The 23247-nt window shown below is 30.9% G+C and overlaps 2 protein-coding genes across 3 annotated transcripts; one reads left to right on the forward strand and one right to left on the reverse strand.

Annotated features, from left to right (window-relative positions):
• Positions 1-9306: 9306 nt before the first annotated feature.
• Positions 9307-13661, forward strand: LOC8287242. Of its 2 annotated transcripts, none has more exons than XM_048375174.1 (5): positions 9307-9758; positions 9876-9920; positions 10123-10422; positions 10497-10699; positions 13022-13661. In XM_048375174.1, the coding sequence occupies exons 1-5, from the start codon at positions 9533-9535 to the stop codon at positions 13223-13225; spliced, it is 978 nt and encodes a 325-aa protein (XP_048231131.1). In that variant the 5' UTR covers positions 9307-9532; the 3' UTR covers positions 13226-13661. The 2 variants fall into 2 exon arrangements, with proteins under 2 accessions (XP_048231131.1, XP_015581620.2); XM_015726134.3 differs by having other exon boundaries at positions 9317-9758; positions 10515-10699.
• Positions 13662-15779: 2118 nt separating this feature from the next.
• LOC8287243 (thylakoid membrane protein slr0575) lies at positions 15780-21807 on the reverse strand. The gene is made up of 9 exons (XM_002530346.4): positions 21397-21807; positions 20784-20830; positions 20609-20711; positions 19997-20083; positions 19398-19481; positions 17908-17961; positions 16640-16720; positions 16223-16268; positions 15780-16082 (listed from the first exon to the last, which is right to left on the reverse strand). Exons 1-9 carry the CDS (start codon positions 21649-21651, stop codon positions 16012-16014), a joined length of 828 nt encoding a protein of 275 aa, XP_002530392.1. The 5' UTR covers positions 21652-21807; the 3' UTR covers positions 15780-16011.
• Between the last annotated feature and the right edge of the window lie 1440 nt (positions 21808-23247).

The raw sequence follows: 23247 nt of genomic DNA on the forward strand, positions 1-23247 counted from the left end.
AAATATACTATAGATAAATTAAAAGGACTTATTTTTTTAATTTAAAACTATAGAGAAAATGGTTTTAATTCTACTTTGTATTTATTTAAACAAGTTGCAATTGAGATGGAAATATAGAAGCTGTATTTCATATTATTCACAGAAAAAGTTAATTTGATGAAGATGACAATGAGATGATAAAGTTAGCAGATGATTCTTTCAAAATTGATTATTCTATTATATTATAAATCACTTAATATGTTCATTGCATAATAGATTTGAACTATTTTAAAGTACGATGATATATTTAATTTTTTATTTAGTCTTAAGATTTTAAGATTTTTTTATGATTATATTTTAGAAAAAGATTGTCTTGATCTTAAAGTTTTTTTAAAACATAACATCTATTTTGATATTAATAGTTTGATTTATTTTTAGAATTAAAAACTTTAAAAGAAATCACAAAATATAAAGCAATACTCCGATAGAAATACTTAATCTAATAAAAGAACTAAATTGATTTTCTAATTGTTTCATTGCATATAAAATTACTAATTATATCTGTTATAGTTGCATCTGCAGAAAATAAAATTCCAAAATTACTATATTTCAAGACAGATTAGATGATTTAACAATTTTATTTATCGAAAATAATTTATTGACTAAATTTGAATATAAAAGTTCTATTAGTAATTTTGCCTATAGAAAAGCGAAAAGCAAATTTATGATTTAATTTGATTTTTGTTTATTTAATATTAAATTTTTTATTTCTATAACTTGCCTAAGGCTGTAAATATTAAGTCACTCTTCACATTTGGTAAATGAATGCACGTAAAAGGTAAAAAATATTATAAAAATTAGAGAAATTTTTTTTGTTTAGATTTAGTTTATGTCTCTACTTATATATTAAATTGGTAGATGATTAACACAAATCTATTTATTTTAAATAATAAAATATGTATCGTTATTTAATATTAAAATATAAAATACTCATATATACGTATCGCTTTTTTATTTATTGTGAGATATACACTAAAATTAAATAAAAATTTTCACTATAAAAAATAAATACTTTAAAAAATAAATGAAGGAAAAGAACCGAAGAGCAAGGGAGGGAACAAACCAAAAACTATCTACTACACTGCCGTTAACGAAAAGAGCCTATCCCTTTCAATGAAACCTACGTTCATATACACAACAGACAGAGCTGACGGCCATGATGAGCCCTAGCTGGCTAGGGTTGGTGGTGGGGTGGGGGAAGGACCCACCAGTTGCTCCCATAATATAAGAAGGAGACCTATCTTTCACTCATTTTCATGAAGATGGTGATGGAGATGACAATCACAAGACATGCAAAAATGCACATGCACATGGAGACTTCGCTCTTTCACCACCACAGACACATTCCTACTTATGGACCATTTTTCTTGTTTGCTATCTAGTCAGTTTGCATCCACTCTTTAGGTTTTTTCATTTTATTTTATTCTTTTTTTCAAATGAAAAACTATGACCATGATAATTTGAAAACAACCTGACACTGATATCTAGTTATACATCTGCCACATCCATATCCTCATCAAAATGTACAGTAGTGATTTTATTGAACTCATCATTCCATGGAGATAGGTTCTTCACATGCCAGTTTCCTTACTACAATTTTTAATGAAGTCAGACCAAGATAATCTAGGCTCCAATGAACAAAAACAAAAATAAAAATATATCATACAGGCAAATGAGCCCTTAGCACAGGGGCTAAGGCACCCATAATAAAAAGGTTATATATTCACAATTAAATATATTACAGTTTCTTTTTGTAAGACTCATGTTAAAATATAATGTTCATACAGTCCGTATTAATCAAATCTCTAATGAAAGAAATTATAATATATATATTATATTCAAGTTGAGATAAAAAGTTGAATGAGTTATTTACTTAATAATAATAAAACAAAAAGGAAGAAACTGTTTAATATGTAATGTCAGAATTATACTTTGATTAGCAAGGTAAAGAATAGAGGCGTAACTAGTTTATAGTAAGAGGAGTCAGGGCCAGTCTAAGTTCTTAAAATAAGAAAAAGGAATTAGCTGTGCAATTTAAGATAATTTATCAAATAATTAGTTTTAGCCCTATAAAATTTGTGTAGAAAAGTGATATATGTATGAACATCATTGAATGGATGGCGGAGCATAGGTGGCAAACAGTTATATAGATATGGTGCTTTATCCATAAGACGCTTTTCCAGCTCTCAAAAGAATTGTATGGGAATCATTCTCGGAAGAACTTTCCGAATGACCGTACCGAGAAATTCTACCGTACTCCAAATTATTTTTATCACTGTCATTCTAAGAGGAAAATAAACACTGAATCCACATCAGTAATTATTATCTGTATATGTGTGAATACTGATTGTTGGGTTGGGTTGGGTTGGGTTGGGTTGAGAATTTGTTTCTATTCTGGTGAATGAAAAATCAAGCAACTAACTTCCATCAGGTTGGAAATGACACACTATATATCCAATCATTCTTAAAAACTTTCAAAAGTGTGTTTTTCTTTTTGGAGATTAATATTGATAGTAACATACTAACCGAAAAAGGATTTATTCCCTTTCATCTGGTTATTAATTTCTTAATTTACTGGTTTGGTTGTGAAAAAGAAAATAAAATAAAATAATGAAAGATAATTGGTTGGTCATGTTCTAAAAAAACAAATTAATTAATTAAATTTAGCTAAATTTCAATATATGATATCAAATCCTACCAATTCTATTCTCTTCTAAAAATCTGAAAAGTACAAAATCAAATTAAATGATTATCTTTTCCATTTGAGGAAGCTAGCAAGGTGAGCTACAGATTCTTTCAATTGTTATTGTTTTGCAAAGAAATTGGATACCGAACATTTTAATAATATCCAAAATTGGCAATGCATAAAATTCAGAACCCAAATAATTATGGAATATATTATATATGCCACGACCTAAAACTTTGATGCAAACCCAATGAATTATTGTTTGTAACATTTAGTTGAAATTTTGAAGAATATATCTGTCAAGTTAAGTTTTGAGCAATACAACAAAATAGTGTCCCAACTAAATGAAGCCACTCAATTTATTTGGGACCCTTTGTACTATCTTATTTTACACTAAGGGATCTGCTGTTTATTTATACGTGTAAAGAAAGATATGATATATTTAAGGCTCTATTCTAATTTAACTAAATCATGAATTTAAATTTTAGATAATAACTATATTAAAACTTTTAAGATAATGTCTTATTATTCACAAAAATTTTATCTCGCAATCTCTAAATTAATTTATATTAATAAAAAATGTGAATATTCTTAATTATTTTCTCCTTCTTCAACATATTTTTTCCTTCAATTAGAGTTAAAATGTTTTTTTTTTAGAGTGAGATGGAATAAAAACAACAGGACAAGATACTGACCTTGGAGATGCTTAAGGTGAGCCATTACCAGTAGAAGGAGAAAGAGTGTGTGATGGAGGTCTAACAAAGGAAGATTGTGGTTTTCAAAAGAAGGTTAGGAACCAATTTAGGTGGCTAATGTTAGTGAACTTTTTTAAAGTCCTGGTGTTGAGAAAGCCATGTTTGAAGAGAAATTCTAGCTCATTGAACACAATGTGTCTCATATGTAAACTCTACCAATAGTGCTTATACACTTATAACCTTTATGGGCATCACTATATCTTAGAAAGACACCTCGTGGTGTGAAACTGAAACTTATGTGTCTAATAAGGTTTAAGACAAGGGAAACATGCACAACCAAAAGATTTTAGAGAGTAATATTTAGGATTTATTTTGAATAAAATAGCTAGAGGTGTTTGGCCTTTTAAAACTAGTGTAGGAAAAATGTTGATTAGGTATCAGAAGTCTAAAAAGCTCCAAACCAATACCTCATAGGCATTTAAGCTTAAGCCAATAAGTTCAGGCCAGTTTCAACAATGTGCCTGTGCCTCATCTCAACTTTGCCATTTTGAGCAAATATGAGAGGACAAGAGTGTCTAAAGGCAATGCCATGTTGCTTCAGAAGTTTGTTAAAACTTTGATATTCCTCCTCCCATGTCTGATTAAAGGCATTTAATTTTATGGTTAAGTTGGTTTTCAATAAGATTCTAAAACTGTATGAATGCAATTAAGGCATCAGACTTATTTCTGAGGAGAATGATCCAGTGTATTTGCTAAATTCATCAATGAAACTAATGTAGTAATGGAAACCTGAGCCTAACTGATTGTTGATGGCCCCCATGGCTCAGTGTGTATAAGTTCAAGTGGTTATGAACCATTTGAAGTGGATTTGCTAAAAGTAAGTAAATGAGATTCACCATACTGACAAGCATCATAAAAACTCTGAGTTTCATTGATATGAAGTTGTTGGTTACACACTTTCAGAACTACTAATACTATATTGGAGGGATGGCCTAATGTAAGCACTCGTTTTCCGAATCTAAATATCGAAAGAATTACGAAAGACCTGATGATGAAATTTGTTGTTCCTCCCGAGTCTCATGGAGATGAGGGAAGTCAAAACCTTGGTTAGGATTATTGGTAGTTGAGCTAAGTATTAATTTTCAAATCAAATTGGACTAAATTGACAACAAAAAGAAAATTTTAGTGTCAAAATTGAATAAATGACCAATTTTAAAGACTAAATTGCAAAAGTCCACAAAATTAGCCAATCAGCTCTAAATACAGCCAATTGGGTCTACATAGTGCCAATTGGCCCAAAACTCAGATTTTTCATGCTGTTTTCAATGTTTTCCAGTTTTAAATATCGATAATTGCTAAAATATATTTTTTAGAATTTTTATCGATAATTATCTAGCTTTTAATTATTATTTTTATAATTAATAAATTTTATTGATAATTATCTCAAAAAAATTTAAAATTGGTATTTTTCAATCAATAAAGAGTTTTGATAAATCCTTTTAATTATCAATAATTCTTTGAAATTATCGATAATTAAAGGGATAATTATCCTAGAAATCCTAGGCCAGAGGGTTGTCCATTTTTGATAGATAGAATGATTGATAAGATTCTTTATCAAGGTACTAAAATTTTAAAAAGCAAAAACAAATCCTAAAACACTATGGATTCACACCCAATTTTTGGAACAATATCCTCTTCTACTCTTGAGACTCAAGGACTTGCTCAATACAATGACAATTTGAGAGTTGTTAAAAACTCAAACATCTAATCATCCTTTTTCCCTTTCTTGATTTTTGTGTTCTAGTAACATGCTTAGGGTTTTGATTCCCATATCTATTGTATGTTTCATATGATTAGATTCACGTCTGCCAAAATTTTTTTTATTGAATTAATGTTATTTTCACTAGATATACATGTTAGGGTTTTGAATCTAATAACTATTATAAGAATGCATGTTAGATCTAAGTCTTTGCCATGATTCTTATTGGAACTGCATGATTGGATTAAAAAATTATCATTCTTTATAAATTTTGATTAAGTTGCCATATTTAGTTGAGTATTTGTTTAAATCTATTATTGAATTAGTTATCTATTGTTCATCTATTTGAAAACCTATTGATATGGTTTTGTCCTAAAAATTACTTTATCTATTTATTTTGCCTTGTTTTCCCATATATTAATTGTTTATTTTGTATTTTTATGCATATATACTGATTATGGGGATGTTCTAGAGTTTTTCTCTAATCAAAAGCTCAAATTGGCCTGGGAATCAACCTTAGAGCCGATCAGCTCTATAAACAGTCGATCGACTGTTCGTTCCTTGATCGCCCGATTTTGACAATTTTTGGCGAATTTGTGCCCAGTGATAGGAATTCATCCATTTTGCCTATTTAATTTATTTTTTTATTAGTTTTGCTTATTTTCATTCTTAGGGATGTAATTTTTTCTATTTGTCTTGATTTTTCTCTTTTTTAGCTTCTCTAATATATGTAATGTGTAAATAGTGAACAAATAACTATTTTTTTTATTGCTACTTAAAAGATAACTCATATGGACTTAGGATTTAAAATTTAGATTTTGGCATGCAATCTGTAGTCCATTAGGTTAAAAAGGTGGTAAATTGGGCTTAATCATAAATCCAATTAGAGTTAGATGGATGCCATGTTTAATTAATAAACCAACCCATTTAGACATAGGGAATTGAAACAGGCTTTTTGGCATATGCAAGATGTAGCCTATTTAGGATTAAAAGGTGAGTAAACTTAAACTTAATAGAAAAATGGGGTTAGAGTAAATGGGCCTCTTTGCATGCAATTGAATAGTTAACTAGAGTAATTAATCAATAGGCAATTGGGCTAGGTTTAATAAAGTGAGCTAGAATTATATGGACCTATAACATGTTATATTGTTTATCTGAAGAAAATAATATGTTGCTTTTATAGGGAATAGTCTTTTAAGTAATAAAATTAAAGGTACGAATACACAATTAAGAAAGTTGGTTTCCAGGTCCATCTCTGGATGTGGCAATGCTTCCTTAAGGAATCTAGTTATGCCACGTAAGAAGTAAAAGTGTCTTGGTGACTTACCCAAGTGGTGACTCCCTTTCTTCGCGCTAGTCTTTATGACTAGTTAGCGAGTTCCTAATTAGTTGAAAAGCCTTATAGTGTCATAGTCATTAAAGATACTTGGGTGCGTGCCAAAACCGCTCCCAACACCTAATCTTTTGTGTCATATCTCCTTTAAGGAATTTAAAGACTTGATAGACTTACTACTAGTGGGTTTCTCTACTTGAACAGAATTACAATTGAGTTTAGATACTGGACCTATAGTGTTTGAAACTGACTTGATTGAGTTAGATAAGGTTGAGATGTGTTTTAGTAAGTTCAGCTAGTAAAGACCATCTTTAAGCCTCCCCTTGAGCAACACCACCTTTGTTGCCTTATCCTTCAAAGCACAACCAAAATCATCAAATTCAATAAAAATATTATTAAGAGTAGTAATTTGAGATATTCTAAGTGAATTTTTCTTGATTGCAGGCATATATAGCACATTTTTCAATACAAGGACTTTGTTATCTAATGTGTGCAGTAAAGAGTTACCAATGTGAGCAATAGTTTCACCATTACTAACTAATAGAAGTTGATTATCATTGTATTCTAACTTCTCATGATGTTGCTTGCATTGTCTATCATATGTGTGCTGGCACCATTGTTGACAGACCAAGTTGGGTCACTAATAACCTCAAGGCCAATAATATAAATTGAGTTGGAAGGACTATTGGAGTATTTAGTTCTGTTCTAGTTTGATAGACTTCCTTAATAGCTTTCATCAAATTTGTAATAGCATTTCATAGCAGTATGTCCAATTCTTCCACACACTTGACCTATTGGTCTTGAGTTATTATTCTTACCTCATCTTCCTTTTGGTGATTTGCCACCTATTCCTCCACAAGAATTTCCATATTGATTGGTGTTCTGTTGCTGAAATTATCCTTAGTTGTAAGCACATGTAACACAATTTTCAATACAAGGACTTTGTATCTAATGTATGCAGTAAAGAGTTACCAATATGAGCAATAAGGAGTTTTTCACCATTACCAACTGTGAGAAGTTGATCACCATTGTATTCTGACTTCTCACCAATGTTGCTTGCATTGTCTGTCATATGTGTGCTAGCACCACTATCAACAAACCAAGTTGGATAATGCACAACTTCAAGGCCAGCAATATAAGCTGAGTTAAAAGGACTATTAGAGTAGTTAGTTCTGTTCTAGTTTGATGGACTTCCTTGGTAGCTTTCATCAAATCTATAGTAGCATTTCATAGCAGTATGCCCAATTCTTCCACATATCTTACATATTAGTCTTAATTTATTATTCCTGCCTCCATAAGCATTTCCATATTGAATGTTGTTCTGTTGTTCGAATTGTCCTTGGTTTCTACTGTATGTTCCATGATAGCCTTTATAGGCTTACTAAAGTTGCCTTAATTGTCAAACCTCTTTGCACTAGCATAGTTAGCAGTACCTTATCCAAGATTGATTGAAGCAACCCCAACATTGATTTGCTTCTCATAACTCAACAATCTTGCTTGTAAGTCAACCCAACTTATATCCTCTTTCTCATATATCTAACACACTACAGGATTATAGTCTAAGGAATCAAGTCCTGTTAAAACTTGGGTGACCAGATTTTTCAAAGAAACTGGTCTCCCTGCCAATGTAAGATTATCAACAAGTCTCTTAGTAGTTTTTAAATACTCAGACATCTTCATACTTCCTTTAGACAACTTTTGAAATTTCCTCTTATAGAATACCATACTTGATTTCGGCCTAACTCCAAATAAATCTAGAACAAACTCCTATAAGTCTTTTGAGTCTCACACCCCATGATTTCAGAGGCAACACTTGGTTCAACAGAGTTATGCAGCCACCCTAGCAAGATTTGGTTATAGACTATCCAATCCTCATACTCTAAATTTCTTAGATCTTCATTATCAATAAGAGAAGTAATAAACTCAGATGGATATTTCCTAGTTCTGGTTATATGACCTTCCAATTTCTTACCTCTTATGAGAGGGAGGACAAGGTTTTTCCAAAGCAGATAATTTTCATGATTGAGCTTCACTGAGTAATATGGGTTCGAGGGGTTACTTGAGTTTCAAGAGGTTCTTTGAAGAGATAAGGATGGTGTGGACATTTTCTTTCCAGCTGAAACTTTTGAAGAGCTAGAATCCTTCTCTTGGCCTCCTTCAGCAGCTTGTTATGAGGCAAGGATAGAGCCTGGTGTCGTCATAGGATCTTTGTCATTAGCCATGGTTGAATGCTCTGATACCAAGTAGAAATATTAGACTTAAGATAAAATATTGACGAGACAATTCTCAACATAATAAAAGCTAAGAGAGAGTTTTCTATATATATGCACTATGAGAAGAGTTTGCCCTAAGGCACAACCAATCAATGAGCCATACATGTAGAATGAAGAAGGCTTGAAATTAACCTAAGATCATGGGTCCAATAACTAATAATGACTACAACTACATTTTTAAACCAAAACAATAAAAACTCCTGCTATACACTCTGATGCATTGAACAACTTATAGTTTTATCAAGCAGTTTGTCGTTAACACTAACAAAAATGAGATAAACAAATTAAAAGATAGTAAGAGAAGATACATAGCACAAAAAAAAAATGAAATTCAGCTTACTTTATTAGTTTTTGCCAACAATACTAAAAAAAAATAAGTAACAACTCAACGACTTATTTAATAAATAATAAAAACCTAAAATTAAAAAAAGAATCACATAACAAGAGGGCTAATTTGACGAAGGAATGGATAAACATGACAGTAGTGTGGTGAAACGAGAGGAGTTTATTGTTAAAGCAGTGTTAGTTTTCGACTCTCACTAAGATATAAAAAGAAAAAAAAAAATTCTTACAATTGAGATTCTTTTCTTAACGAATTTAGAGATTCACATGCTGCCAGTTAGCATCATAGAAACGCTGACATGGCAACAAGTAAGACATTAAAAAGTTAACACCACTTATAAAAGCAGGCAGTATAAAAGATGAGAGAAGCAAAAGCAAAAACATCACTTGATTCATTTAAAGTTCATGGCATCCACTACCACTACTGCGAGAAGAGATCATCTTCGTCAAGAACCTGCAGACTTTAGTCTCAGAGAATGGGGTTTAAGGCCTCAAATCAGTCGCGAAAATACCAAATCAAGAAGGTTTTCAGGATCACATATCACAAGTTTTAGAGAAGATTATGCTAGGTCTTTTAGATCAAACATTACTATCTCTAGCACTGCTTCTTCTCCGGGCTATCCTCTTAAAGGTATATGTGTATATATATATATCTATATCATACATTCTACCCTTTTTTTTTCTTATTTATATATTAGTTTTTAAGCAAAAACTTTAATTAATTTCTACATGTTAATGTTGTTTTCAGATGAAATTGACCCATCAACATATTCCTTCACTACTGCTCTTAAAGGTATTATATATCTTTTACGACCTTAATCTTCGTTATCTTCTTAGTTATTTGGGCTACCAGGGGGATTAAAACTTGAAACCTCGGCTTCAGTACTGCTGAGGCAAAGCTTATCGGCATAGCTTAATCCTTCATCAACGGGATGGAGGTTTACATTCTTTTTTTTTTTCTTTTTTAGAATTCTTTTTGGTTCATAAATGTGCAGCATTGCAGGCAAGAGCAGGGTATAATAGTTGGGAATGTTTATCACCGGATGGGTTTGCTCTAAACTCAAAGTGGAATGAAGCAGAAAAATATATATGTAATCCTCTTTCGGGAGAGGTACCAATGGAATGTTTATCAGCTAAAACACTTAGTGGAAGATCATTTCGTAATTCAAGCACAAACAGTATCACTATGTCTGCTCCTCTTGTTTACTCTTCTCACCATTTGCGGCAAATTTCTGCGAAGCCACCTTCAATTGCTATACCAGATCATGATATCGCTGTTCACTTGCCAATTCAAGGTAACTTATGATTTATTTTTTTTGTGCAGTAGAAAGAAAGCTTTTCAGTGATTAATTTGACTTAGTTTAATTAGTTCATTTGTGCTGTGTAGAAAAGAAAATGGAGGGCATGACTACTAGAGATGTCGGGACTCAAAGCACACCACCTGACCTTAGTTCAAGTAGTCCTAGCCCTGCTTCAACTCCTCCTATATTAGAGAGATATTTGAAGAGATGTGAATTAGCAGAAGATGGAGATTCTCCTAATTGTAATGGGAAGTTGAAAGTTGAAGGAAAGGTATGTTTTTGTTTTTATTTTGAATACTGTTATAAGTAAGAATTTTTATTTTCTTCATTTGCAAAATATTTGTCTGAATTTTAGACAATCTGATTATATTTCCAACTTTTCCCTTCTGGGTAAGGATTCTTTTGTCAGATTTAAGGTTTAGTTTAGCTAGCTAGTGTAGTCATTCATTTAAGAAGCATTAAAATATAGCCTATACCTAATAAATCAAAATTAAGGAAGAAAGCTAGGCCTAGGACCATATGCATTAATTAGGATTAGTTAAGGATATATAATCAAAGTACCCTTTTGCTTCTTTCTTGTTCTTTCTGCTAGCTGGGGAAAATCATTGATATTGAGCAGGTTTTCCTAGTACTTACATAAGGGAAACTCAAGAACCAAAAAGTGAACTTTTCTTATTCATTAAAGTTGCTTGAACCTTTGTCTTCATGCATTAATGTCTTGCACATTTCTCTCTTCCTTGCTAATAGGTTGGTTTCTCTAGATTGGAAAAATGCATAAGATTGCCTGATTGATGTCATATAAATTATACAGTATCTTTCCAAGGTGGGGGAGCTATATAGTTATAGATAATTGGTCCCTATAGGCTATATAGCAAATGACAAATGAAGGGTACGTGTGTGACCCAAATGCATAAGTGAATGTTCCAAACTAAGCAGAAGATGTTGGTTTTGACACAAGTTGCATATACGAAATAATAGTTAAATCTATCTCTGCCCTATCAATGTGGGGGACTAATAGATGATAGTTGGTCCCTGTAACAAAATGATGGGTGCATGTGCCCCCAAGTCCCCGAAGGATTCCTTGCATGTTGTTGCCTTTCAAGTAGCCTGTTAAGAGTACAAACATTCATTTGTGTTTATCTATGTTTTTTCAGTAACATTTCTCTGACAACAAAAGCTTTCTTTCTTTCTTACTCTCTTTCTATTCTTTTCTTTCTCTTCTGAAGTAAAAACTGTTAAAAGTAAAAACCTGTAAAGTCACAAACCATTTAATCAACTGGTTTCAGACTTTCAAACCAAGTTATTCATATCTTTTTGCTTTTGTTCCCATCTCTTCCAATCTTTTTCTTGATGCATTTATGGGTTCTTTCTGTGTTCTTTATTTCTCTTCTTTGATTTATGTGACGATGTGTCAATTCCTTTCCTCTATCTTTAATTATTGTTTGCTTTTGTTTTTGTTTGATTCTTTGGGTTCCTGTTGATAACTGCAAGACACTGGCCTCTTTGCAGCTTCTTTCTTCTTTTTGGATAAATAGCCATGTGTTTCAGGGATAGTAGCAAAATAATGGTATCATGGGATTCAAATTCTGCATCATTGCACTTACCATTCACATTGGAGTAGTGCTTTAGTGAAGGGTACATTTTTGTATAAGTCTTGGAAATTTTGAGGTACAGTGTGATTGTTAGTTCAATGCATGCATCAAATGGGAATAGATCAAAAACCTCTTGTACTTGAAAGGTTTGAACCATGCAATTTGACCTCATCTGAAATCAGAGCTGGTACTAAAAATATGATAGCCCCCATTAGAAGGGTCGTCACTGAGAAGAGCTAACGTGTATTGTAGCAACTAGCAGAATATAATCTAGTGTGCAAACTGTAATTAATGAACTTGTTCGTGTGGCTAAGATCTAATATGATTAAGTAATCACAATTACTTACCTGTTTAAGAGATAAACAAAACTATGGTGTCATGTTCATTTCATGCTTAATTCTATAGGGTATAATCACAAATGTCTAATTGTGCCAAATTGATGAGATGTTGAACTGAAAATGCTTGATTAGAGTGTTAGATTTTCCTGTGAAAACTCTTCAAATTGGAAGGGGTTCTAAATTTCAAACTAACCCATTAAATATTTTAGTAATGGGCTCAACATCTTTTAATTTCTTTTATCTAGAATTAGTCTAACTAATTTAGAGCTTGACAAATAGGATTCTATCTCAAGAAATTTTAAAGTATTTGGATATCTAAAATTTGAACTAAAAACACTTTAATTGAGTTAGAAAAGATTTTTACCATTCATACTCTAAGGTGGTTTCTTATAATTTTAAAATACTAATTGAGTTACAATTAATTAATCCAATAGATTTAAAAGTAATATGCATTCTAACAAGTTTGACGGGTCAAAACACTTGAAATAAGATGAAAGAAAAATTTTAGTTATTTATAGAAATAAAAATTTCAATGAGGCAACCGAGAATTTCCAAATGTAGCAAAACAATAACATAATATATACGTGAAAATTCAGAAAACCACAAGCTAGCACAACAGAATAATTAATGTGACAATTGTACTGATGAGAATGGATGGTGCAGGTTGAAGAGAAAGAAACAAAAAGAAAAGAAGAAACAAGAAAAGGAGAGGGCGAAAAAGAGGAGAGAAAGAAAAAGGAAAATAATCCATTGTGGAGGAGCAGCAGCATGCAAGGTGGGTGCTTGTCATGGTTGAGAAAAAGGCAGAGAGAGAAGCACAAACCAAGAAAGAGGAATATTTTTCTTCTTAATCCCGAAGGATGTTAGTGACAAATAATGATAACAGAGAAAGAGAGAGAGGTACAAGCTAGCTAGAGATGGCAAGGAATATTAATTTGGAGGGTTTCCAAGATTCTTTCTCTCCTGATAAAAAGTGAAAGAGGAAAAAGAAAAAAAAAAAAAAAAGAAAGATTGGGAGATTTTTGGCATGCATGCATGGATTTGTATTTAGTTGGGGAAAAATTGAAAGCAATCATATGGATGGACAGAGATGAAAGAAAGTTGGCAAATGGCAGTGGTGGTTTTTGTGTTGTATTTCTTGGTGATCTTATTTGTTAACAGTAGAGAAAGAAGTGATGTTATGCTTTTGTAGCTTAGCTATGGTGAGAATGGCTGACAGCTTTGGTGTTCACGTGCATATGCCTTTGGTTTGTGGCTTTATGGCTTTAGAAATTAGAATGGCAAGGTTCTTCTCTTTCTCTCTCTTCCTTCCTTATTATACACAGCTACACACGTAATAATAATAATAATAATAATAATTTTAACAAGAAAATTAACGTTTGTAAACTTTTAGGTATCACATATTTGAAAATCAATATCTGAGGACAGGAAGACATTGAAAAGGATATGCTTATAAAGGGCATTTATTTCATGTATTGGATGTTATGGAATTTTAGCAACAATCAGCATTTTTTTTTTTTTTTGTTTGTGGAAAAATAAGACATATATGTTAAGGTTGTGGATTCATGTCGCAATGCAGACCAATAAAGTATATCTATTTGACCTTCCAATCAATTTATCATAACTTTTACAAGCAAAAGTTATACATTTATTCTATTTGTCATTAACAATAATTTCTTAATTTTTCAGTTTTTTCTATTTCAGTATTAAATTATTTTTTTAATTAAATATCTCAACATCCTCATATATATATATATATATATTATCGTACTTATTACAGGTTTTAATACTAAAATAATAAATTAACTCAACTTATACTGACCTAAATATCTTAACTAGTCATTACTTATAATTTTTCTATTTTTTTTTCTTATTCTTTTATTTTCTTTTTATTTTTTATTATAAAAATATTATTTTTTTATTTTTTTATTCTTTTAAAAAGAAAAATTTTACTTATAATCTTTTTTTAAAAAGATCAAATTTTAATGAAAATTTAATACTTTTCTTTTTCTCTTCTTATTATTTTAAAATAAAAAATATATTTTGTTTATCTTTTAGGGTAAATGCAAGAAAATAAAGAATAAAGCATTTACTTTTTAAAAAAAAATTATTTGAATGAAAAAATAATTTTTTTTCTTGAGAAATTATAGAAACAGTATTGAAAATGAATAAAAAATATAATATTATTTTAAAAAATGTTAATTTACTATTCAAAATAAATTAATAAGCACTTTAATTTATAGAACTCACTAGAAATATTATATTAAGCATACTCATACACTTAATTGAACACAAAACATAGTTTAAACATAAAAAAATAAAAAAAAAATAAAAAAAGCCAAAACATCAAATTTGTAACATTTCCTGAGTAAAAAATTGGTGTTAGTGAGGAATAGACAAAAAAACGTAATTCATTAAGCAACGGAATTTGCAAACGAAGGTAAAGTAATTATATTAATAGTTTTATTTATCTTGTAGTTCAAGAAATTAAAGATTCAAATATGATAATTTAGCACAAAGAATTCTGCAAGTTCTGAAGAGAAAGATCAAATATAAACTAAAGATGCTGAAAATAGATTTGAGCCAGTATTTCTACACAAGATACTAATCATAGGGAAAGTTGGATTGGATTTCCATAATAACCCTTTCATATCATTTGATAATATAAGTTATTGTTGTACCTAAAAAAGATCAACTAACAACATGTTATTTTTTATGTTATTTTCTTAATTTCTATGGATATGTAATAACTGGTTTATCTTTAAAATAAGGTAATCCATAACATACCTATTGAATTCATTCTTTAACTAATGAAAATCATGAAACTATTCTAGAATACTAATGGAACTTCCTTTGTATGTATCACTTCCATCCTTCTTTTTGTTGTGAGATCAGCCAGCAACAATGAAGTGGTGCTTTCATTGTTGCAATATTGATTATCATGTTAATAGACAGCATTTTGGAAAGACTAATGGGTTAGCAACCAAAATTCATATTTACCCAAATTTATGAGAATCTCAGTACAGGACAGAAAAATAAACAATAAAATACTCTTTCACAAGTGAAACGCACCTCATATAGTGATATCCTATGAGAAATCAGTAAACTCAATTAGGAATGTGAAGTGTTGGATACTTGGATATTTCTTTTAGGAATCATTATCAAACTTTAGTTAAATTATTTCAAAATAATATTATTTAAGACCTAGAGTTTTATTTTAGAACTAAAAATGACTCATTGAGTTTAGCAAACGCCTTTCCAACAATGATATGTTCAATTCTTTCCAGAGGTTAAAGCAAATGAAACTAAAAGACATTCAAAGTTCAAACACCCCACTTTAGAGACTTGCACTATAAAGTCCCTTTTTAAAGATAATTGAAGAGTGCATAGTGATAGTTAATGAAACATATGCAAATCAATGTTAATGAAATTGCTCATTCCATTCCTGTTATGATTCTTTATAGCTCTTCATCATTTCATTCATAATTTTACAACAGATTTTGTACATACTTGTGTTTCTTTAAAAATTTACAAGTTGCAAAAACAAATGACAACCTAAAATCTAAAATATCAAAATATATAACTTTCACAAACTATGTTAATGAACAAAAGCTAAAGTATAACAGCAGAACTAGATAATACCATTATTCGCTTCATGAAGATGAAGCATTCACACTTAAGTTGGAAATAAGTCGGACTTCGTATAGGTCATTATCTCCCTTACCTGCAAACCAGAATTAGATATTAACAACTCCCCAAAAATCATTACTTTCTGAATGTAAGCAATTATGATGGTGTGACATGCTCCAGCAATGTCCAATCTCTTATTTTGATTGAAATTGAAAATTGAAAATTAAAACTCACCAACTTCAGCTGTGATGTTTGGTCCAAAGAATGAAGCAAACTTCGCCTGAAAATCATCAGCATAAGTAGCATACGCAATTGTTAATTTAATGAACTGGAACCCGACCAAGAACAACTGACAAGCTCATACTATGAACCCATAAAAAGAATAAAACATGTACTCGAACTTAAAAGTGTTGTTCTCGATTTTGGTATGATACTTATGAGATCGATGAGATTGATATTCAAAAAATCCCTCTTCTTTTTTCTCCGTAACCAATCCTTTCATTTACTACCTCCTATTTTTTATGAAGAGAATGAATCTTTTTATCGAAGGATCAGAAAAAAATGGGTCCGGATTCCCATCCAGATAAAAAGTTTCATAAAGTGATCTTTGTTCGTTCCGTTTGAAGAAAGGAAGCCCATGCAATTGTTTACCTGTCTTTTCTCAAAATCCAACAACTCTAAAGCTTTTGCCTCAAATACTAGGACGAGACAGTATTTACCATCCTCTGTCACCTGAAACATCACAATGATATGAGCAAATATTATAATATGACTATGGATATTAAATACTTAAGAGTCTCCTCCAGAAAAGTATTTAAGAAACCAAGGTTCAGAATAAATGGCTTCAACTTTCAAGTTGTAGAATCACTAATACACCCTGCGCCCTATGAAGAGACATGAAGGGTTGAGACAAGGATGCCATATAAACCGGCACGCCATCAAAAGAGAGATTTTTTGAGGTGAAAAGCTGAAAATGCATTGGTTAAGCCAAGTTGGCCAGTATTACATCATTCAAAAGAACATGACAAAGCTTGGATGCTAATTTCTCAATCCGGATGAAATCATTATCAGTTTCATTTATATAATGAGCTTAGGCTTTCTAGAAACATAGCGGATAGAACAGGAAAGAAATCAGAATCCACTCTTAATATCATGTCAACATTCCATTGAAGGGTCTCCAGAAATGAGCTAATGGTAAAAACAAATCATAATATTGCATGCTTTTTAATTCTATTAAACTTACTTAATAAGTTATTGATTTCATATCCATTGTAAGATACAGCCCGATGTTATCCAATATGGACAGTTCACTAATGTGAGTGATGAGAGTTCTGTTGGACCTCTAAGAACCAAGCAATGGCACTTTGCTTCTGTTTTCTTTTATATTATATCATAATGGAGAAGAAAAGGGAACTTGTGAATAATGCCACCATTTGATGGTACTTAGGACACAGACCAGTTCCCTATTACTTAAATGAGCAAATTCTATTCACATAAAAAATTCATCGCCACAACACCATGTCAACATGATAACATGCGTCTTACTACTTGGGTATAATTGATACAAATCAATAATAAATGAACCAAATTGATGAAATACATGCATAGGATACAATTGACAAGGTTCGGAATAGTCTAGGATTTTTAAGATCATTGGACCAATCAAAAGCATCAGCTGCACTATGAGAAACAAGAAATTCCAGGATTCTGAGCCACTAAATGCTCAAAATTGCTTAACTAATAGAAGATGCTCTTACCACAATCATTAGTCTTCCCTTCTGGTAAACTAGAACAGATATGGGGTACAACAATTACCAAAATGCTAAGCGACCAGCATTTATTCATTCGTATTATATGATTTTAGGAAGGTAGGACAATCAAACACATATTGTTCCTGAATCCACATTAATGGAACATACCTCTTCACGAATCATTTGTAAAATAGGTGCACTCCTCCTAGGAATTCCTCCACCCTAAAATGCAAGTACGACAACAAAGTTGAATCATAAGTACAGTATGAATTCTTTTGATCTAATAAATGCACCTAGTACATAGAAAATAAAACAATAATATTTTATCCTCCAAACTCCAAAGTGTCAGTGAAATGAAGCCCATTTTCAAGTTACAATTGTTGTCTATCTTCTGAACCAGTAAAACAATCCGCAGGAAGAAAAAGGAGGGGGATGCAAAATCATATATTGAACTCGGACATAGCAGGTTTTAGCTTTAACAAGACAAAAAGAGTAACTAGAAATGCAGGCAAGCAACTAGACCACAAAAGGAATTTAAAATAGTAGTTTCTTCTCTGCCCAAGAACAAATGAGAACCAAGTGTTTTAAGGAATCTATCAAAGACGAAAAAAAAAAAAGAAAAAAAAAAAGATTCTCAAACAAAATCGATACTCCCAGGCAATAAGAAAATTTACAGGCAATTTAAGTTTAATAATCATATCCATAAGGACGCTCCAATTAGTACATCAATTAAACAACATCAAGACATACACTGAAGTGACCAACAACTAATTGTCCATCAGATACAAAATAATCTGCAAGGTATGATGTGGCTTCCATCAGTTGGATCAATTACCAGGATTAATTGGGCATATATTCTCAAATTTAAGACCACCTATAAAGTAGAAACTAAAATTGTATTTGTATTACAAATTCAAACAGATTTGTTTATAGATGTTTGGTCAGTCCCAAACCTAATTAAAAATAAGATTTTGAATAATGGCATAGATCATGGAGATATCACGTCCAAAGTGTTGCTGTTGGCTGGTAACAGCATGAGTTTTCCAATAAGATTAGCAAAAGGACTCAAAATAACATTTTAAGAATTTCACTGCATATTTAACATATTGATACTTCAAACACCTAAACCAACTATAAACTAGAAAATGATTACAACTTGAGTATAAAAATAGAAATTCATCAAACACATAAATTGAGCAACTTAACAGCCCAAATACTTGAAATATGTATACACATATAACCCTTGTTCTTTTACAAATGCACAAATAGAAACCAAAAGAAAGGCTAATATACATGAACCTATTACCTGATTTAAGAAGCAGGATTGAAGCAAAATCTTATTAACAAAGTGCATTCTCCTCCCTTTTAGCAAAAGATGAGGTAACATCAAAATGCATGCCCAAAGAAGGATTAGGTAATATTCTTGTTATCTCTACTTTTTCATGCAATATAGATGAAACACCTTATTCTTTGGTTCAAGCACAAGGAAGGATGAATGCAGGACTTTGCAACAAAAATGATATCCTCTTCAGTGGATAAGCCAGATAATTAATGAGTTAAAAGAAAAATAAAACAGATAATTGATTCTTTTGTTTAAAAAGAAAAGAAATGGGAGGAGGAAGTGGACAAAGAGGTAATCCAAAATAGTTGTAGCATACCTGGCCATACTGGAAAATGCGCTTCAATGCCTCATCCAAATGCTGCTCATCTCCATATCGATATCTTATAACATCATTTCTGACCTAATTATAACTATTGAAAGTCATTCCGTGTAATTTAACTGTCTAAATCAATAACAATGCAGTATGTGTCCTATCAGACTATATAACACATTTTTGGTTTTTGAAGATACTACCATTCATCACTGGCCCTACCACCATAACTAGAGCCACAGCTACTGAAATGTTACCATTTAACCTTCTTTTTAATCCCACATCATATGCAACCTCAATTCAGTAATAAAAGAGGTAGAAGAAAATAAGGGATAAATTGTAGTTTTCTAGTGGAAAAATAAAAAAGAAATGGGAGTGCAATAGATTTTTTTTTTTTTTTTTTTTATTCTTTTATAAGTAAAAAGCCCTATGTCTGGGGACATTTTTTTTATCTATGCATCTTTTCTCTTCATTTAATATTTTAAAAAATTGGTTCAGCACCAACCTAGTATGAAATATCTACAGAGTCAAAAGCTGACTGAGAAATCCATATTTTTTGAGTCAAATCAGATGTGGACTAATGAGCGGCGTGATGATAAATTTACCTGTTTAAGGATTGGAGTGGCACTCGTTTCCCTTAACATTTGAGCATCAGAATAAGTTAAGCATGGAACTGGCTTCAATTCTGCATACTGCATATCAGTCATAGGGAAAGCAACATTACTTTGCTGCCAGTACCATAGAAATAGAGCAGTTAAAAGTCTAAAATCTTAACAGTTTAAACATCGTGTTGAAGAAAATCTAGAATGGAAACGTAGCAGAACCATACCAAACCAGACAAATAACAACATGTATAAAATTAAGGAAAACTGTTATCCATCAAAATTTAGACATCTCAAATTTTCTTACAACTTCAGCATCTGATATGTATATCTAAGTTCCATGGATATTATGATAAGGGATAGATAGCCCTTTAGAATTGGAATTGAATTACGAGAAAACTCAAACTACAAGAGTTGCCCAGGAGTATGTTGAAAAATGTATCCCTAGTTGGCAGTTGGATCCCTTGTCAATGCACATCATTTCATATATGACTCAGTAACAACCTGATCTGAGATTTTGTTTCAAACAAGACTAGTGCACACAGGGAGATTTCAATATGATATGGTTTCACGTAATAGTCATAAAATCCAGATCACAAGGAAGAAAACTTTTACCTTGAGAGCCATACCAATAATTGCAAGAGGGAAGCCATATGTTAGCATTATAGCTGACCACTCAGATCCTGGGAGAATATTAAAGTATGCCCCAAAACCGTACCTGAAGATCATGCAAAAATCAGCATCTGCCTTGACAATATTGAAATTCCATCAAGAGGTGTAAGGAACTCACGATAGGAGTGAAATCCCAACACCCAGTCCAATGACACCAAATGAAACCTGAAAATATTAGACAGCACGCATAATGAGTTTGTATTCTGATGGAAAGAACTTGAAATAAGGTATTTGGTTTTCACATTTTTAGTTCAAATGAAGGTACTTGTTCAAAGTATTAGTGTAAGATACATTATTTTCCCCATTTACAATTTCAAATATGTATATAAATTTAATAAAAACTCAAATTGATTGCTTTGAATTTCAAATTTCCTATATACCAATTAAATTTCATTCCTGTAAAGTGAAAACACATCAAGGCAAGTGGCAAGTGGCAACAGTATTGTATTACTTTCCCAAACAATTACCATTGAGTAAAATACTTAGCTAAGATCAATAACCAAATTGACCGTGTTTAAAATATCTAGAAAAAGCAAGAAATTCAATTCAATTGAATTCTATTTAGTCAATTCTCATATTTGGAAAGCAGCGGCAAGGCAATCTTGCAAGAGTTCAATTGGACATAATTTATTCCAAACAATGCGCAATCAAGCAAAAGCGGCAGAGAAATAACAGAAAGTAAAACTAAACAGAAAACCCACATGCTAAAAGCAATAAACAAAAGGAAAGACCTTAGCAAGAGAGAATTCTTCATCAGAAACAATAGCTTTAGCAGTAGAAGCAGTAGAAGGCTGAGTTGAGTCAGCAGCTTTTGCCACAAACACTAGCTTGACATTACGGTGTCGTTTGGCACACAATCTTGAATCAAGACGAGGTGATTGAAGTAGTAGTGGTGGTGAATGAGGATACACAGAGAGAAAGAAACGGTCATTATGAGAGTTAAAGACGGTAGCTTTTGATACCACCGGTGATATTATTGCTTTCATTGTTAATTTTTTCTTTAAAGATTCAAAGAAAGAACCCAAACAACACACAGAGCCTTGTCTGTTTTTCTTTAGTGAGTGTTGTGTATATATCTTTTGGGAGAGAAAATGAGAGGTTAGAGTTTCTACGATGATGAATGAACGCAAAAGCAAGTCTCAACCGCCAAAACTATGATTCTACGTGGCTTATTCCTCTCTTATTATTATTATTATTATTATTATTATTATTATTATTATTACTCCATTTCAATCTCTTTTTTAAAGGATGAATTTTGTATATATATATATATATATATATATATATAATTTTCATATTTAAATTTTTGATATTTATATTTATAGTTTAATATTTGTATTTTTATATATAGAATTTAAGTTTATTTATAATTTTATAAAAAAATTATTAATTTATTAATTAATAAGTTATATTCTTAATTAAATGCTAATTTCAATTTTAAATAATAGCATATTAATTAAATTTTAATATTATATTAACAAATAACTTAATTTTTAATTAAATAATAATTTTAATAAAATAACATTAATTATATTTTAATATTAATATTAATTAATAAATTATTTTTAATTAAAAAATAATTTTAATTCAAAAAAATAACTTTGTGTTTGGTTGAAATTTTACTGAGCGTGCCACGTGTGTATGTACACGAACTGTTGTAATTTATACGTCTTGAATTGATTTTAAAATCATATTGAATTCTTAAGTGCCCTTGACAATTTATTTAGATCTTCAAGAAACACTACAAAATTTAAACTAGTAGCAGTAAATGTTTGTAAAGAAAAAAAACTGAATTGAATAATTTAAATTTAAATTGATATGAAAATTGAAATTTGTTTAAATAATAGAATATTTGAAAATAAATACAAAGAAATAAAAAAAATAGTTTACTGGAAACTAAAATTTTACAAAGTGTTTGCTGAGAATTAATATTAAATAATCTTAATTTTGTGTAATTGTTATGTTTGATTATTGATGCTAGTGCTAGATTCCCTTTTGCATTCTCTATTTCTACTTTTTATAAATAGTCTCGAATTCCACTTTTTTTAGGGAATGCTTCCATGCAATAAAACCCTATTATCTCCTACTTTGGGAGTGAGAATAACTACTTATATAACTCCTCTCATTACTTCAAGTGTCGTAGCAGTTACCTTTAATTACTAATTAACTAAGCTACCTAATTAATTAGATTAAAGATTATGGGCTTGGCTTTTATTTTACTTTTTTTTTTCTACAAAAATAATTATAGGTCAAATAATTGTTCTTGAGTGTATATTGGCCAGTACTTGCCAATTACATGTGTAATTTAGCATCATTCCGTTATATCTCCTCCATTTAACACGTGTAGATATAAACAAGCCACACTTTTCTCTTTTTTTTTTCTTCTTCTCTCTTCACTAGCAGCCTCTTCATTTAGTGTTCAAGACGACAGCTCTTTTGTTTAGCCTTTTACGATCGACGCTGTGATACCCGTAATGTTTTTAAAATTTTAGTTTCATTATTTTTCGGAGGTAATTTAATAAATTAATATCTTTTTGTGATAAATTGAGCATCTATGAATTATTTTAATAATCGAATAATAT

This window comes from Ricinus communis, chromosome 5 (assembly GCF_019578655.1).
Source record: "Ricinus communis isolate WT05 ecotype wild-type chromosome 5, ASM1957865v1, whole genome shotgun sequence".
NCBI lineage: Eukaryota > Viridiplantae > Streptophyta > Magnoliopsida > Malpighiales > Euphorbiaceae > Ricinus > Ricinus communis.

Excerpts from the sequence above, each read along its gene's own strand:
- LOC8287243 (XM_002530346.4), bottom strand. The coding sequence starts at position 21,651 with ATGAAAGCAATAATATCACCGGTGGTATCAAAAGCTACCGTCTTTAAC. Across the intron at positions 20,831-21,396 it reads AAGAATTCTCTCTTGCTAAG|GTTTCATTTGGTGTCATTGG; the intron begins GTCTTTCCTTTT and ends TAATATTTTCAG. Across the intron at positions 19,482-19,996 it reads CCACTCCAATCCTTAAACAG|GTCAGAAATGATGTTATAAG; the intron begins GTAAATTTATCA and ends AGTTATAATTAG.
- LOC8287242 (XM_048375174.1), top strand. The coding sequence starts at position 9,533 with ATGGCATCCACTACCACTACTGCGAGAAGAGATCATCTTCGTCAAGAA. Across the intron at positions 9,759-9,875 it reads TCCGGGCTATCCTCTTAAAG|ATGAAATTGACCCATCAACA; the intron begins GTATATGTGTAT and ends TGTTGTTTTCAG. Across the intron at positions 10,700-13,021 it reads AGTTGAAAGTTGAAGGAAAG|GTTGAAGAGAAAGAAACAAA; the intron begins GTATGTTTTTGT and ends TGGATGGTGCAG.